Genomic DNA, 18998 nt, shown 5'->3' on the forward strand with positions numbered 1-18998 from the left:
CTGTGGCTTTTCCTTTAGGTCGACGCCGTGCGAATTGTTCACATTCATTCTGTCATCATCTTGCGACGTTCCGATAAGAGGAAGGATCGAGTGGAAATTTCTCCCGAGCAGCTGTCTGCGGCCTCCACAGAGGCAGAGATATCCTTATGGGTCCATAAGAAAGAAGCGTTTGTGTGTCTGTGGCTATTTAGGCTTTCTCTCCACGTGGCCTTTTGAATGGCTTTTGTCGGGAAAAGTAGGCACCTCTAGCGTTTCTGCTCTGAAATGCCAAGGAGGCCGTGGTCAAGGACTGTGCCAGTGGCCTCTTTGGCGAGTCCCTTTCTGCTCCTCCCCCGCCGCGCTCCCCTCCCCCAGCCCTGCAGTTTTCCTCGTATCATTTCCTGTCTAGGCCTCTGGCTGTCTTGGTCTCTATCCTTTGGAGATTCGCTGAGGCTGCCTCTCAAACAAAACGCACTGCTGAGAACCGAACGCAATATTCCCTGTTAAATGCAGCCAAGGAATATGCCCAGATGGGAGGCCGTGTACCTCAACTCCAACAAAGGAAATTTACGTCAGTGCTGTCAGGAATTGTCATTCTTTTGGATTAAGTTAATCGTGTAGTTAATTAAACAGTAACTTATAAAAATAGAAAACATGCATAGTGCAACTTTTAAAGGTACAAAAAGGTGTACAAATAAGTATTTCTTTCCCAGCTCTGTGCCCCAGTCCCGCTTCCATCCCTCCCTGGACCTAAGCCGAGTTATCAGCTTTTCATGTGTCCTTAGGGATGAATTCTCCGCATATAGAAACACATAAAGATATTCTCTTTTTTTTAAAGAAACAGTACTTTTGAAAAATTAAAACAGTTTTGTTTTGGCTGTGCCAGCAGCAGGTGGAAGTTCCTGGGCCAGGGATCGAACCTGTGCTGCAGTTTTAACCTGCGCCACAGCTGCAGCAACACCAGACCCTTAACCTGCTGTGCAACATGGGAACTTCCTAAACAAAAGTATTTTAAGTCAACTATACTCCAGTAATTTTTTTTTTTTTGGTCTTTTTGTCTTTTCCAGGGCTGCACACGCGGCATATGGAGGTTCCCAGGCTAGGGGTCGAATCAGAGCTGCAGCTGCCAGCCTACACCACAGCCACAGCCACAGCCACGTGGGATCGGAGCTGTATCTGAATCTACACCACAGCTCATGGCAACGCCAGATCCTTAACCCACTGAGCGAGGCCAGGGCTCGATCCTGCAACCTCATGGTTCCTAGTCAGATTGTTTCCGCTATGCCACGATGGGAGCTCCTGGTCCAGTAAAATTTTTTAAAAGTATCTAATACATATGACACCCGATGACATTACATAACAGTATATCTTGAGAATTGTCCATATCAGTGCATGGACCTGCCTCTTTGTTAAGACTACGTAACCCAGCCCTGGATGACTGCGCTGTCCTCCTGCAGGCATTTACGTTATTTGTAATCTTTTACTGAGAGTGCTACAGCCACTAACCTTGTCCCTGCAGCATTTCACACATGTGCGTGTATCTGTAGGATCAATCCATTCTTAAATGTGGGGAGCTCCCTGGTGGTCCAGTGATTAGGATTCAGCGCTTTCACCACTGCAGCCCGGGTTGAATCTCTGGTCCGGGGCAAAGGTTATATACACTTGCAGCAGTTGGACAGTCTCCCCTCTAGCCACGTGCAAGAGTGTCTGTTTCCCTACATACTTCCAAACATTGTGCATGAGCAAACTTTTATTTTTGTGCCACCAGGCCCTGGTAAGTTTTTGATTATCGACAGTCTGATTGGCAAAAAATTGTATCTTATTTCTGGTGATTTTAATTAGCTTTCTTCTTGTGAATAAATTTGATCAGCTTTTAATTTTTAGGAGTCATTTGTTTTTTTCTCTGAATTATCTGGTTACGTCCTTTGCCCATTTTGCTATTGATTCGGAAATATTTTCTTTTTCTTTTTTCTGCTTTTTAGGGCTGTGCCTGTGACCATATGGAGGTTCCCAGGCTACGGGTTGAATTGGAGCTGCAGCTGCCGGCCTACACCGCAGCCACAGCCACGTGGGATCCGAGCCGTGTCTGAGACCTACACCCCAGCTCATGGCAACGCCGGATCCTTAACCGATCCTTAACCCACTGAGCGAGGCCAGGGATTGAATCTGCATCCTCATGGGTACTAGTTGGATTTGTTTCCACTGCGCCACAATGGGAACCCCTGGAAATATTTTTCTTAAGAATTTGTAGGTACTCGTGTTGAGAAAATTAGCCCTTTGTGATAAAGACAGTGATTTTTCTCAGCTTATTCATGGTATGTGTTTTCTTTTTCCCAAATTGTTGTTTTTGCACTTTTATATAATCAGACATATCAGTCTCTTCTTAGGGTGTGTACTTTTTGCATCTTTTTAAAACTTTTTATTGTGAAACAGTTATAGATTCATAGGACGTTGCAAAAAATACTATATAAGGATCCTTGTACCTTTTATGCAGTTTCCCGCAAAGGTTAAATCTTACATAATTTGTAGTTCAGTGTGGGAACCCGGAAGTTGACATTCATTTAATATGTGTAGTTTTGTGCTGTTTTGTCATGTGTAGATCTGTGTAACCACCACAGCCACAGCCATGCCAGATCCGAGCTGCATCTGCAGCCTATACCACAGCTCATGGCAATGCCGGATCTTTAACCCACTGAGGGAGGCCGGGGATCGAACCCACGTCCTCATGGCTCCTAGTCGGATTCATTGGCACTGAGCCATGATGGGTGCTCCCTGTGCTCCCCCTTAATAGTCACACCTTCCCCTCCCTTCAGCCTCCTAGGCCCTGGGAACCGCTAATCTGTTCTCTGTCTCTCTAATGCTGTCATTTCAGGGATGTTTGATCAGTGGAGTCATACAGTCTGTGACCTTTGGAGACTGAATTTTTCCCTCTGCTCCTCCCCTGGTTCCTACCCCTGGAAGCCACTAATCTGGTCTCTAGCTCCTCTTTGTGGGTTGATTTTCCCACTTCTGCAACCTGGTCCTTCTAGATTAGATGTCAGCATTAGGGTTTTCACTTGGGGGCTGGATGCCTTTGTGTTCCCGGACGTCGTTTCTGAGCTTTGTTCTGTGATGCGGTTAGAGGGCCGGGGGCAGTTGGGGGCTTTTGAGCCTCTGTGACTATTGCTCCGTGGGACCGGAGCGGCCTTCGGTGTGGGCGGCCTTCTTCTCCCTCACTGTTGAGCCAAGACCCTCTGAGCCCCCTGCCCGATGCCCCCCGGGTTCCGGCCGGTGGGGGCAGCCCCCAGGCCCTTCCCGCTTGAGCGCTGCGCCCAGCTGCCTTTCAGGCCCCGGGGCGGCCCTTCCCGGCCTCAGCTGGAGAAATGGGCTTGGAGAACTTAAGTAGTTTCTCCTGACAGTTGAAAAAAATTGAAAAAGCATTTGTAGACGTCGTTGTCTAGAAGGGATTATTGGGTTTTCATGGCAGTCTTTTGCGGGACAGCAGCGTCTTAGCTCCGGCTGTGCTCGTTTCTCAGGTTAGAGCCTCAGGTAGTTACGGTTAATTTCAATTTCTAGAACAAAGGAGGACAATGTTCTTCAGAGGGATATTTCTAGGCAAATGGGGAGACTAAGCAGGGGGTCTCTGTTCATTTGGTCTCCGAAACCACTGTCATGGCTCTTGTTGACCTGGACAGCCCGCCAGAGAGAAATCCAGGGCATTTTAAGAATCTTGTACTTTGTAAAAATTGAGAGCAGGCCGGGCTAGAGGGAGGATAGAAGATTTTGCTCAAGTTAACAATGTGACACTCCAAGATGGAGAAGCTTCATTTCAGGTGGCGCAGCACGGCGCGGTGCTACGTCCTCGAGTGATCAAATAGTAGCTAAATTGGATGAAGAGGATGTAAGGATATATAATCATAATGGAAACCAAAAGGATCCTATTAAAAAAAAAAGAAACACCTTTGGCTTTAGATGGGAGGACTAGGAAATTCTGGGCATGGACCTTTCTTTACTCTTTTGCTGATATTAAGTTGTAATAGGTTTATTTTAAACCTCAGGATGCTTTCTGAGCCCTTTTGAGCACCACAGATTTTGTTCCCACAAGTTGAAAATACTTTGACAATCCCTCAACCAGAAAGTAATTTCCACTGGAACAGTCGTACCCACCACCCAAGGGTCTCTCCAAATGTGGCCTTAAACTGTATTTTAGATGGTTCTCACATCAGCTTTGAAAACCACTTAAGAATATTGATTGGCAAAAAATAAATAAATGTCAACCTAAAAAAAAAAGAAAAGAAAATACCTTGACAGACACACAGATTGGCTGAACTCACAGGTCGCCCGATGAGAGTCGTGGGCTGGTATCACTCCCACCCCCACATAACTGTTTGGCCTTCACACGTTGGTAAGTTTCATGGGGGGCGCCTTGTTTATTGTTCTTAGCAATGAATATCACTTTTTCCCTCTCCGTTTCATGTGCTGTCATTATTTTAAATCATAATTTGACTATCCTGAAGCAGGTGTTCTTATTTTTATTTGGCTGTTTTAAAAATAATGAATTATATTGACTGTTTTTAGTAGAGATGAAATTTCATTTTGATAGTATTCAGGACTTTAGGACAAAGCTGACCACTGGCTGATAGCCCCCCTAAAAAAGTTCACCTGTAGCTGAAAATTGCTGACTGCTCTCGCCGTCCAGAAGAATCAAAGATGGGAGGGTGAAATTTACAAAACGGATGTTTCCAGAGTCTCTGTTTTAAAAGATCTATCGACCTACCCTCCTCAGCCCTCTTACCAGTGTAATGTCACACAATTGTTTTCTCTGTTTTTGTCTTTACCCCCCTTTCCTAATCATGGGCATTTTTTTTCCTCTCTGACTCTTTGCAAAGAAGTAGAATGACTTTACGTTTTCTCCTCTCTCCTGTGACTCATGGCAGTGGGGCGGAAACAGAGGGTCCCGTGGGCCGAATAAGTGGCATTGATGAGGTTTGAACCCAGATCTGTCTCTCAAGTCTGCACTCTCTCCACTGTGTTAGGAGTCCCCCAAATCAAGAGCAGTGGTCTTGTATCTCAAGTAGTTCTTGGTGTGGGGAAGGATCCTTCTCAGTCACCTGGGAGGGCTTTTCTGAAAGGTACCTGCCTGAGGTTCCTCTTTCCCCACCCTGTGGGTTCCTGCACCCATCCCTGGGAGTGGGCGCTAGGTGAGTGCTGGGAATACTGACCTAGAATGAGGGATACAACCGCCTCGCTCTGATTCGTGCTGATGGCATTTTACCCGACCTGCTGACCGTAATAGCGGTAGGCCCACGACATGAGCAAAACTGTTATCAAAACAGTTTGTTCAATGGAAAGGGAAAAGTTTGAAGCGTTAACCTGTGGTAACAAGAACAGAGGTGTTTTTAACTTTTATTTTGACATAATCTCAGACTTGAAGTTGACAAAATAGTACAAAGAATTCATGAATCCTCCTCCCCCAGATTTGGCAAATGTTAACATTTTGAAACATGTGCCGTACTGTTCTCTTTCTACATATGTGCGTGTGTGTGTGTGCACGTATATCTATGTGTGAGAGAGAGTAAGTTGCAGACTCTAGTCCGCTAGACACTCTTGGGTGTGAATATCTGAAATATCTTAAACACAAAGCCACTCTCTTGTACGCGTTACATTGAGCAGCTTAAATTTACACAGTACTTACATTACGTATTATAAGTCATCTGGAGATGATTTAGAGTCTGTGGGAGGATGTGCATGTGTGACCTGCAACTACTCCTTTTATTTAAGGTACTTCAGTGTCCACAGATTGGGGAGCTGCGGTGGGGTGGGGGCAGGTTCCTGGAACCAGGCCCCTGCAGCTACTGGGGGTGACTGTGCATGGCATTTTGTCGCATGTTTGTTACAATTCCAAAGAAAGCTGCTAAAGTATTTATCAGTGAAACTCTGATGGCACAGAGAGAGTATAATTGAAGTTGAGTATATCTGAAGTTGAAGGGCAGGCTGCATTCAAGGATTAACAATAAGAATGCATCAGGTGTCTCAACTGAGGCCTCAGAATATTTGTGGTAGGAAAACTATGGGTGGAACTAAAGGAAAAGTAACCTTCCAGCTAAGCTGGGTTCACAATGAATAGGTTGTGGTGAGTTTCCTGAGCCTGAGCGACTTTAGAGATACAAAGGTACAACTTATCTCCAGAGAGCCATTTAAGAATGGAGTCAAACAGTAGCCCTGTATTAGCAGGCCTTGGAAAAAAACGAGTGAAGATTCAAAACAGGTTGATTTCAAATATGTATAGTACATATGTTTAAATAGGGAAAGAACTCCAAGCTATGTTCAAGACTGACAAGTAAGAATAAGTGCATTTTTTTTTTCTATTTTTTAGGCCACACTTGCATCATGTGGAGGTTCCCGGGCTAGGGGTCCAATCGGAGCTACAGCTGCCGACCTACACCACGGCCAGCTCCGAGCTGCGTCTGTGACTTACACTGCAGCTTGTGGCAGTGCTGGATCCTTAACCCACTGAGCGAGGCCAGAGATCGAACCCACATCCTCACAGACACTATGTTGGGTTCTTAACCTTCTGAGTCACAATGGGAACTACTATGAATTTTTTTTCATTCAAAAACAGTAGGGACGGCGTGGGATGTGACATTGGGGGTATGTGTGTGTGTGTGTAAGTGTAACAAGATTTGCAGTGATTTCACCCATACTCTTCACCCCACTCTAGTCTGGCTTCTAGCCCATCACCATTAAAGTGGCTGTTGCTGAAGTCATCAGTGACATCCATGTGGAAAGGCTAGTAAACTTTTTTTTTTTTTTTTTTTTTTTGTCTTTTGTCCTTTTAGGGCCGCGTCTGTGGCATATGGGGGTTCCCAGGCTAGGGGTCCAATCGGAGCTGCAGCTGCCAGTCTATGCCACAGCCACAGCAATGCCAGATCCAAGCCGTGTCTGCGACCTACACCGCAGCTCATGGAATCGCCAGATCCTCAACCCACTGAGCAAGGCCAGGGATTGAAGCCGCAACCTCATGGTTCCTAGTCGGATTCGTTTCCAATGCGCTACGATGCGAACTCCCTAGTAAACCTTGTGTAGCATTTGACACTAAGCTGAGCCTCAGGCCCCAAATAGCTTTTCCAAAACCAGTGGCGCATAAGTGGCAGAGTCAGTATCTGAGCTGCGGTTTCCGTGAAGCAGGGGCCTAGGCATCTTGCCCGGTTAAGGGAGAACATGCTGGTTACGAAAACAGGAAATGGAGGAGGAAGCACGGCTGTGGTGGCGGGGATGGGGATATAGACTTGTTTGCAAAAGAAAAATGGAAGCAGTTTAAATAGTGCAACCTGGTTCATAAATCTCATGACACTTGGCACTGGTTTTTGTTTGTTTTTTGGGCCACGCCTGGGTCATAGGGAAATTCCTAGGCCAGGGATCGAACCCATGCCATAGCAGTGCCCAGAGATGCTGCAGTGACAGTGCTGGATTCTTAACCCCCTAGGCCACCATGGCACTCCAGCACTGTTTTTAACTGATTCTTACATTCGCTTTACTGTCCTTTGAAGTGCATAGGAAAAGGAGAAAGGTGGGAGTTCCCTGGTGGCATAGTGGATTAAGGATGTGGTGGCACTGCAGCAGCTCAGGTTGCTGCTATGGCGTGGGTTCCATCCTGGGCCTGGGAATTTCCACATGCTGTAGTTTTAATTAGGCAGTTTTCTGTAACCATTTTTTACTTCTTAGGACCACTCCCAGGGCCTATGGAGGTTCCCAGGCTAGGGGTCGGATCAGAGCTGCAGCTGCCTGCCCACACCAGAGCCACAGCAACGTGGGATCTGAGCCGAGTCTGCGACCCACACCACAGCTCACGGCAACGCCGGATCCTTCACCCACTGAGCGAGGCCAGGGATCCACCCGTGTCCTTATGGATATGAGTTGGATTCATTTCCACCACACCACAGCAGAAACTCCGGTGTAACCAATCATTTTTATTTGTGTTTATTAAAAAATTTTTTTTGTTTGTTTTCTGTCTTTTATCCTTTTAGGGCCGCACCGGTGGCATATGGAGGTGCCCAGGCTGGGGGTCGAATTGGAGCTGTAGTTGCCGGCCCACACCACAGCCACAGCCATGCCCGATCCGAGCTGCATCTGGGACCTACACCATGGCTCACGGCCACGCCTGGATCCTCAACCCACGGAGCAAGGCCAGGGAGCGAACCCACAACCTCATGGTTCCTAGTCAGATTCGCTTCTGCTGCGCCACCGTGGGAGCTCCCCAATCATTTTTGAAAATTACATTTTCTCAGGAGTTCCCAGGTGGCCTACTGGTTAAGGATCCGGCTTTGTTAATGCTATGGCTTGGGTCACTGCAGTGGCTTGGGTTTGTTCCATGGCCCAGAAAGTTACACATGCTGTGGGTCCCCCCCACCCCCGGTCCCACCTCAAATTACACTTTCCCAAACACGTTCCGTTCTAAAAGTTACAGGTCAATACTCCTTAGAATCATTACAATCGACTTGTTCGCTATTCGAGTACCAGCCTGTGCCCTTCTCAGCAAACAGGCCTGGATGGAGACTCTGTTAGGACAAAGGATAGAGTAAGGGAAGGCCAACCAACATTTATTATGATGTAATGGGTATTGTAGGCTTGTATTCTGAAAAGACTTTTGCATGTATAGTCTCATTTTAAAATTCTTTATTACCAATTAAGCCCTGTGGTTTCTTTTCAGGAAAATTTTTAGACGACTGTAAATGAAAGACTGTAGAGCTTAGATGGTGCTACTTTCACCTGAGTGTTTGCAAGTACATATTTCTCATATAATGTGGCCCCAAATGCACGCAGACTACGCCATGGGGTGTTTACCTGAGGAAGTGCTGCTCTGGCCAGCACGGTTGTAGAAAATTCTCTGGATGGCACTCACTGAGAGTCAACTGTGTCTTTTGGATGTGGGGTTTAGGGGGCGGTTTAGGACCCTGAAGGTATCTGAGGGAGGAGCTGTAATCTGGGTGAGAGGCCTAGGGACCGCCTGCAGGTCGGGGGTGGGGATTGCATTCCAAGTACCATGATTAGAGCTCGTGGGTAAGGGTAAGGGTAACAGTTGCGGGGTTTCCATTGTGGCGCAGTGGAAACGAGTCCAACTAGCATCCAGAAGGGTTCGGGTTCGATCCCTGGCCCGGGAACTTCCATATGCCATGGGTGCAGCCATAAAAAATAAAGTACAAAACCCTGTGAAAGCAGGGATGATGTTTATCCTTATTTAACAGATGTGGAAATAGGCTTAGAGGTATTAAAATTTTTACCGAGGTCATGTAGCAGGTACAGAGACTATTTATGCAATCCTCTGTGTGTGTGTGTGTGTGTGTGTGTGTGTGTGTGTGTGTGTGTGTGTGTATTTGCTTTTTAGGGTGGCAACTGAGGCATATGTAGTTCCCAGGCTAGGGGTCGAATTGGAGCTGCAGCTGCTGGCCTACACCACAGCCACAACAACACCGAATCTGAGCTGCATCAGTGACCTATGTGGCGTCTTGTGGCAATACTGGATCCTTAACCCACTGAGCGAGGTCAGGGACCAAACCCACATCCTCAGAGAGATTGCACTGGGTCCTTAACCTGCTGAGCCACAACGGGAACGCCACCTTTCTTTCTCTTGGAGTCCCCTTGGAAGAAATTATCAAGTTGTTTTTGGCTAATGGAAGTTTTCATAGCAGGGCTAGTCGTGGACTAGTCAGCCTAGAGTTACTAATACATTTTCTTATTTAATTGCAGACTCCTATAGTACTTCTGTAACCCAGCAAAATGTCTATGCTTTGATAATCATATTGTCCTTAGGACATATCCCTATTTTGCCTTTAGAATCTGAACCTGGGGAGGATTGTATGCTGCTATTATATTTATATCTTCATGGCTATGAGATATTGTTGATTGACAGCAGAACTTCATTTTTGTTTATTTGCAGATGTTCGCACACAAGCCATGTACCAGATGATGGATCAAGGCTTTGTAGGACTTATATTTTCCTGTTTCATAGAAGATAAAAACACAAAGGTATTGTGTGTGTGTGTGTGTGTGTGTGTGTGCGCGCGCGCGCGTGCGGACGTATAAAAAACTTACACACACACAGAATAGAGAAAAGTCTTTGCAATTTCAGTAGAGTGGCCAGGGAAGGTTTCAACGAGAAGGGTCACTGAGTCAGGACCTGAAGAAAGTGAGGGAGCATGTCTTGTGGATTTCTTGGGGGAAGAGCCTTCCAGGCAGAGGAAATAGCCAGTGAAAAGATCCCGAGGTGAGTGGGGCACCTTAGGGGCTATTGAGGACGTCAGCGTGGCTCCGGCAGAGGGAGGGCGCACGTGAGCGTGTGCGCCCCTTGCCTGTCAGTCCCCCTTTCACCCCGTTATCCCCGCCTTCTATTCAGTTTGCACCTTTCCTTCTTGGAAGTGTCCCGGCTTGGATGGTAACTCATGTGGTCATCCTGAAACGGGGGGCGCCTGGACAGGGATGGGGGAGGGACAGAAGCCACGGCATCCAGGCGCCCAGATGTTTGTAGTAACACAGGCTACCATTTGCCACCTGTTGTATGGCAGTTACTTAGTGGGCGTTTTACTTAAATATGCTCAAAAACTCTGACTGCGGTCTATGTGGGTTATTTTTACCTCTATTTTTATTGGGAAGAAAACTGAAGCTGTTTAGAGTGCTTCTGTTTGAATTTTATATTCAGGTAAAGCGGTTTTACTGTGTCAGTTCAAACAAAAAGAAACTTTAACACCGCAAGTATGAATTTTGCTGACTTAGCAAGTGTGTCCTATTGTTAAGTACACAGAATCTGTGTCCTATTCTCAGAATCTAGGTTAATAACGAATATTCTTCATAAAATCACTCGTTTTTGGAAACATTGAAGTTCAGCGCCTTGAACTTTATACTTTATTTGAAAGGCTTCCGGCTTAGCCGTCATGCATTTATTTATTGTCATCGTAAGTAGTTGTCGAATGAGTTTGACAGCTTTCGCCAAAGCAGTTTGGATGGTCTCATTCTTAGTTCCTGATGCTTGGGTTTGGTGACCGGTTCTCTCTTGTCACACGAGCAGATGTTCGACTGTGGCCGTCTCACGTCGACTGGGTATTTGATCCCTCTTAGGGAAACTCGTTCGTGCATAGTCCCTCTTTGGAATCTCTTTGAACCTTCCACTCCCAGAGGGGCCTCTGAGTTGGGGGTTGGAGGCTACTAAATTGCTATACCTTTTTCAATATTAATCCTCTGTGTGACCTTCCTTTTTCCTTTCTTTCTTTTTTTTTTAAGACTGGCCGGGTACTCTACACTTGCTTTCAATCCATACAGGCCCAAAAGAGCTCAGAGTAAGTATGACAGATATACGTGTATATTTGAGGGTTCGTCTCCAGTTCAGGGAATTGACTGTTTTGTTTCATTTTCTTTCCCTCCTTAGTAGGACACTATGAATTCTCTAGTTCACTCACACCTGTTAACATCTTTGTGAAGAGGTAGAATCTCTTTAGCGTCTGGGTTACCGGGGATCTAGAAAACTAGGCTCACGTAAGCAGCCTGTTTGTTCCGCATTTCCTTTCCTGAACCGTCCTAAACTGAGTCGCACGGTCACGTCTCCTTTCTACGGTAAAGTGTAAAACAAAGGCTGAGCATGCAGAGTATTGTAAATTTGTATAAGCGCTTGTCTTTGCTCTGCCATAAACCTGATTTTAGAATTACACTATCTCATTCAGATGTTTGCCTAGGTTAGTTTCCTCTGCTAAATTCAGCTCAACCTGAATGAGCAAATTCAAAATCTGCTGTACGCCGAGCGCCATAGTAGGCCCCAGGGACGCAGAGTTGAAAGCCAAGTTTATTTTCTAATTGGGAGACAAAAGCAAAGAATGCCTTATTTTTTTCCCTTATGTTTGTCGATTTATTACGATGACATTGTTTGAAATAGCAAAGCAATGAGGAAAAGAACAGATGGCTGGCAATACAGAACTGACGAAATAGATTAAGATGCATCTAAATAATGGAATAATATGGAGTAGTTAAAAACACGAGGAAACCCAGTAGCGATACATAAATATCTCTCAGATACATTGGGAAATAAAAAGGCAAGCTATGGGAATAGTACGTACTGAATGCTACCTTTCATGTCAGGAAAAGGAATATATACATGACATGACACACCAGCCCACTCGCTGGTAAATACACAGAAATCTGTCACCTCAGCAGAGAAGTGGGAAGGAGGGACCGATGGATGTGGACACTGGCTCGCATCCTTATATACCTTTGGAATGTTGAACGATGCAGAAGGGTCGAATTTTCAAATTTTTGTCAAAGTAACAGATACATGTGCGGAAAGATATTGAATGATACGGAAGAATTATGACAAATAGTCTTACTCCTCCAGGGGAGCCACTTCTTTCTCCTAGTTTTGTTTTTAGCTCCTCTGGTGTTTACTTTTGTTGCTCTTTCTGGATTTCCTGCTGTTAGATGTTATCTCTTCTTCTCACTTTACCTTTACTCTCACAACTGAGGGTTCAGCTCACTTAGGCTGCTGCATCCCCTCCTCCCCAATATAGGTGTATTACTGCTTTTCGTTCTTCTGAGGTTACTTTTCTAATCTTGGATAAAGCTTGCCTCTTCACTTGTCCTATCGACAACAGACAAGAGAGTGCCCTGGTGGCCTAGTAGGTTAAGAATCCAGTGTTGTCACTGCTATGGTGCATGTGATGGGCACAGCCAATTTTTTTTTTTTTTAAAAGGAACAACAGACAATGTTACACTATCTTTTGGCTCTCTACCGTTACTTGCGCTTTTACCATAAACCTTTATATTTTCACAGTTGCAAAAATCTGTGTTCTGTGTTGTAACCGCAATTATGATTTCTCTGCTTTGTCTACTAATTGATTCTAAGAATAGAAAACAAGGTGGTGTTATTATTATGATTATGTAAATATTATTCCATGTACAACCGAGCACGGTAGTGTTCTGTGATTCTGTTTCTTTTCTTGTATAGCTTTTTGCTTTTTCATGGGTTTTTGAATGGCTTTTTCTCCCTTAATACCCTTCTTTTATCACTTCCTGAGTTCTACATTCTCAGGAGTAAGATAGAAATCTTTGGAATCCTTGCTTTTCTTAGGATGGCTCCCTAAAACCTTCCATCTTCCGACACTAATAAGGTCTCAGCTGACATCCTGGGACTTCCCTTCGTTATTCCCCTGGGTTGGATCCGCCTTCGTCTGGATTTAATGTCATGTTTCTTGGTTCACTGTCAGTGTGCTGTGAAAGGCTCTCCTGAGAAAGGTTGGCATTGGAGTTAAACTTTCTGAGTCTCTGACTGCCTGAAAATGTTTCTATTCTCCATTGATAACCCGAATGGATAAAATATGCTAAATTGACATTAAAATTGACAAAGTGACTAGAGACAGTGGCATCAGCAAAGATGACAGAGTAGGAAACTTCGAAAAGTCCTCCACAAAAGCCATGAATAATCTGGCAAAAACTGTCAGATTCAACTTTACTGCAACTCTAGAAACTACTCATTATTTTATAGCAACCAGGCAAATACTCAAGAACAAAGCACCAGAATCTCAGCATTTAAGGAACTCTCCGTCAAGTCACTATATTGCTACTAAGATAACAGGACAGATGCCTTGGTGGCCATATGTGACCAAGAATATAGACCAAAAAATTAGTTCAAGAAAGTCACTCAACACATAAACAAAAGTAGATAAAACAAGCAGCAGCAACAAACCCTGGGGAGGGGGTAGAATATGATGTCCATAGTTATCACCTTATAACACCAAAATGTCCAGTTTTCAACAAAAAAACAAGCATTCAAGGAAGCAAATTATGGGCCATAAGCAGGAAAAAGAAATTAATACAGGAGTTCCCATCATGGTGCAGTGGAGGCGAATCCGACTAGGAACTATGGGGTTGCGGGTTCGATCCCTGGCCTCGCTCACTGGGTTAAGGATCCACAGTTGCCGTGAGCTGTGGTGTAGGTCGCAGATGCGGCTTGGATCCCGTGTGGCTGTGGCTGTGGTGTAGGCCGGCGGCTACAGCTCCGATTGGACCCCTAGCCTGGGAACCTCCATATGCCTTGAGTATGGCCCCAAAAAGCCAAAGAAAGAAAAAAAAAAGAAAAAGAAATTAATACAGAACATTCCTGGAGGAAGCAAAGACATTGGGCTTACTAGATGAAGAGTTGCGATGAAGTATTTAAAATAATCTCAAAAAGCTAAAGGAAATGATATACAAAGAACTAAAGAAAACCATGAGGATTATAAAGGATATCTAAAAGAGAATATAAATAAAAAGAGAAATTATAAAAAGGAACAAAATAGGAATTCTGGAATTGAGATGTACAATAAGAACAGGTTTCAGAGATGAAAGAAAGAACCACCAAACTTCAAGATAGGTGAATACAGATTACCCAGTCTGAGGAGAGAAAGGGAAAAAAAGGAAGAAAAATGAACAGAGCCCAAGATCTGTGGGACATCTCAGACCATTGTCAATATATTCGTAATAGAAGTTTCAGCAGAGGACGAGAGAAAGGGGCAGAAAATGTATACGAAGAAATAGGGGTCAGAACCATCCCAAATTTGTGACATCGAAAAATCTCAACTCAAGGTAGGATGACCCACACTGAGACACACTCTGATCCGTTTCAGAAGCCGAAGACAATTCTGGCAGCAGTAAGAGAGAAGCGACTGGTTACATACGAGGGATTTTCAGTAAGGTCCAGGGGCAGTTTCTCATCAGAAACCAGGGAGGCTGATATAGTCACATGCTGATTTAGGGGAAAAAAACTACCAGGCAAGAAGTCTTCACCCTTTAGAAATGAAGGAGCCATGAAGAGGTTCCCAGATTTTCAAAAATGAGAGCGTTTGGTCTACCAGGCAAGAAGTCTTCACTAGACTGGAATGAAAGGGTGCCAGACAATACCTTGAACCCACATGAAAGTATGAATGCATTTTCAGTTTATAGCTCCTTTTGTCTCCTCTATAACTTAAAAGACAATTACATAAAGCAACAGTTAAACATCTGAATTGGTAGACACATATTGTGTAAAGATGTAATTTGTCATAACACAGAAGGATGAGAGTGGAGCTATATAGGAACAGTGTGTATGTGTTTGAAACTGAGTATTGATTAAACTGTTATAAACTGAGATGTTAATTGTAATTTCCAGGGAAACCATTCATCCATATGTATATAGTCTATGTGTGTGAGAGAGACACAGAGAAAAGACTCCAAATAACAAACTAGAAAATGTCTTTCTTTTTTTTTTTTTTTTTTTTTTTTCGGTCTTTTCAGGGCTGCACCCGTGGCACATGGAGCTTCCCAGGCTAGGGGGCCAATCGGAGCTGCAGCTGCCGGCCTCCACCACAGCCACAGCCACGCTGGATCCTTAACCCACGGAGCGAGGCCAGGAATCAAACCCGAAACCTCATGGTTCCTGGTCGGATTCGTTTCTGCTGTGCCACGACAGGAACTCCAGAAAATGTCTTTCTGGGAGTTCCCGTCGTGGCGCAGTGGTTAACGAATCCGACCAGGAACCATGAGGTTGTGGGTTCGGTCCCTGCCCTTGCTCCGTGGGTTGGGGATCCGGTGTTGCCATGAGCTGTGGTGTAGGTTGCAGACGCGGCTCAGATCTCACGTTGCTGTGGCTCTAGCGTAGGCTGGTGGCTGCGGCTCCGATTAGACCCCTAGCCTGGGAACCTCCATATGCCGCGGGAGCGGCCCAAGAAATAGCAACAACAACAACAACAAAAAGACAAAAAGACAAATAAATAAATAAATAAATAAATAAATACCTCAGAGTTCCCACTGTGGTGCAGTGGGTTAAGAATCTGACTGCAGCAGCTTGGGGCATTGCCAAGGTGTAGGTGTGATTCCTGGTCCAGCACAGTGAGTTAAAGGGTCAGGTGTTGCTGCAGCTGTGGTGTAGGTCAGAGCTGTGGCTTGGCTTCAGTCTTTGGCCCAGGAACTTCTATGTGCAGCCATTAAAAAAAGAAAGAAATACCTCAAATCAGTAACCTAACTATGCCTTAAGGAACTAGAAAAAGAAGTGCAAGCTAAATTCAAAATGGTTAGAAGGAGGGAAATAATAGAGTGAAGACAAAATAGAGAATAGAAAACAATAGAATCAAAGAAACTAAATGTTTGTTCTTTGAAAATATCAACAAAATTGACATATCTTTAGCTAGACTAACAAAGATGAGAGAAGACCCAAATAACTAAAACTTGTAACAAAAGTAGAGACTGTACTACCGACTTTACGGAAATAAAAAGATGAGGAGTTCCCGTTGTGGCTCAGCAGGTTAAGAATCCCACGTAGTGTCTGTGAGGATGCAGGTTTGATCTCTGCCCTCGCTCAGTGGAGTAAGGATCTGGCATTGCCATGAGCTATGGTGTAAGATGTAGCTCGGATCTGGTGTTGCTGTGACTGTGGCGTAGACTGGCAGCTGCAGCTCTGATTCAACTCCTAGCCTTGAACTTGCCATATACTGGGAAGAAAAGAAAGAAAGAAAAAAGAAAGAACTGGACAATTGTTAGATAACGTAAATGAAATAGACACATTTCTATAGAGATACAAATTGCCAAAACTGGCTAAAAAAGAAACAAAACCTAAACAGATCTGTAAAAATTAAATAGATTGAATCAGTATTCAAAAACATCCCAACAAAGAAAACTCCAAGACCAGATGACTACACTGATTAATTCTGCCACTAACCCTACTCAAACTTTTTCCAAAATTAGAAGAGTAGAGCGCACTTTGAACTCATCCTTGAGGCCAGCATTACCTTGATACCAAAGCCATACAAAGATATCACCAAAAAAGTTACAAAGTAATATTTCTTATGACTACAGATGCAAAAATACTTAGCAGGGTACTAGCAAACTGAATCTAATAACACCTTAAAAGGCATATACACCACGACCAGGTGGGATTTATCTCTGGAATACAAGTGAGGCTCAACATAAAATCAATGGATTAATACTCTACATTTATAGAATGAAAGAAGCAAACTCCTCATGATCATCCCAATTGATGCACAAAAAGCATTTGACACAATCCAACATCCTCTTATAATAAACCTAGGAATCTAGGGAACATTCCTCACCATTGATGGGCTTTTATGAAAACCCACAGCTAAAATTTTACTCAATGATGAAAGACTGAAAGCTTTCTCCTTAAGATGAGAGGCAAGATAAGGATGCCTGCTTTTACCACTGTTATTCAACATTTTACTCCTAGTTCTAGCCAAAACAATTAGGCAAAAAAAGAAATAAAAGTCATCTAAATTGGAAAGTAAGAACTAAAACCATCTCTATTTGCCGATGACATGATCCTATATATAGAAAATCTGAAAAAGCCCTTAAAAGTTACTAGTTGATAAATGAATTCAGCAAAGTTCCAGTGTTCAAAAATCAATGTACAAAAATCAGTTGTATTTTTATACACCAGCAATGAGCAGTCTAAAAAGGAAATTTAAAAAATCCAGTTATAACAGCATCCAAAATAATAGAATACCTAAGAAAAATCTTACCCAATGGGAAAGACTTTTATAGTTAAAACTAGAATACATTGCTGAAAGAAATTTAAAGAACACCTAAATAAATCAGAAGACATACGATATTCATGGACTGAAAAACACAATAATGTTAAGATGACCATACTTCCGAAAGAGATCAGCAGATTCAATACAATCCCTATTAAAATTCCAGTGGCCCTTTACAGACATGGAAAAGATGATCTTGAAATTCCTTTGGAAAAAGTTTGGCAATCACACTTCCAGATTTCTGAACTTAATTACAATGCTTCGGTAACCAAAAGAGTGTGAACCCGGCATAAGTAGAAACATAGAGTCTGATGGAATAAAATTGAGAGTCCACAAATAAGTCCGCCTATCTATGGCCAACTGCTTTGCAGCATGGCTACTGATGTCATTCGATGGGGAAAGAAGAGTGCGTTCAACAAGTGGTTCTGGGACGACGGGTTATCCACGTACGCTACATATAAAAACTAACTCAAAAGAGATCAGTGACCCAAATGGAAGAGCTAAAACCATAAAACGCTTTTAAGCAAATAGGGGTAAGTCTTCATGGCACTGGATTCTGTAATGATATCTTTGATAAGACACCAAAAGCATGAATAGCAGAAGAAAACATAGATAAATTGGATTTTATAAAAACTAAAATCTTTCGTGCATCAAAAGACATTATCAAGAAACTGGAAGGACAACCTACAGAATAGAAGGTATTTGCAAATCTTATGTCTGAATGAGTCTAGTATCAAGAACAAATAAGGATCTCTTCTAACTCAGTAACGAAATGACAACTCAATTTAAAAATGGGCACAGGACTTGACGCGACACTTCTCCAAAGAAGATGTACATGTCACCTGAAAAGATGCTCAATAGCATCAGTCATTTGGAAGATGCAAGTCAAAACTATAACAAGATACCACCTTACATGCCCTAAGTAGACCATCATTTGAAAAATGGAAAATAACGGGTATTGGGAATGATGTGGAGAAGCTGGCACTTCTGGACATTTTTGGTGAGGAGTGTACAATGGTGGTTCTTCCAAAAGTTAACACATAGAATTCTCATATGACCTAGCAAGGGATTTATCTATGCCTAGGAATGTACTCCAAAGAATTGGAAACAGATACTCAAACACTTGTACCTAAATATTTGTAGCCGCACTATTCGCCATAGCCGCGAGGTGGAAACAGCCCAAATGTCCATCAACTGACAAAGAGAGAAACAAATTTTAGTGTAGCCATTCAGTGGAACATTACTCATCATAAGCAAGGAAGGAAGTACTGAAACGTGCTACGACGTGGAGGAATCTCGCAGTATCCAAATATGGCTTATGGCCCCACAACAATGTAAATGTACTAAATCCTAGTGAATCGTTCCCTTTAAAATGGTTTATTTTATATCACGTGAATTTCGCCTCAGGTTTTTAAAATGGGCAAAGGACTTGAGCAGAGATTTCTCCAACTGCCTGACATCATTAGTCTTTAGGGAAAGGCAACTAAAAACCATACTGAGATA

General features: G+C 43.7%; 1 protein-coding gene across 6 annotated transcripts in view; it reads left to right on the forward strand.

Annotated features, from left to right (window-relative positions):
- Positions 1 to 18998, forward strand: part of BRCC3 (BRCA1/BRCA2-containing complex subunit 3) — a 55715-nt gene that overhangs the window by 5726 nt on the left and 30991 nt on the right. For 5 of the 6 annotated variants that reach the window (NM_001243023.1, XM_085006225.1, XM_021079471.2 and 2 more), the window contains 4 exon segments: positions 19 to 138; positions 4276 to 4363; positions 9896 to 9984; positions 11233 to 11288. In NM_001243023.1, coding sequence (NP_001229952.1) covers positions 19 to 138; positions 4276 to 4363; positions 9896 to 9984; positions 11233 to 11288 — 353 coding nt within the window. 6 annotated transcript variants of the gene reach the window in all.

This window comes from Sus scrofa, chromosome X (assembly GCF_054392235.1).
Source record: "Sus scrofa isolate SSC_HxYL_T2T_F1_AM1 chromosome X, Sscrofa_HxYL_maternal_Yorkshire_Landrace_v2.0, whole genome shotgun sequence".
Classification (NCBI taxonomy): Eukaryota; Metazoa; Chordata; class Mammalia; order Artiodactyla; family Suidae; genus Sus; species Sus scrofa.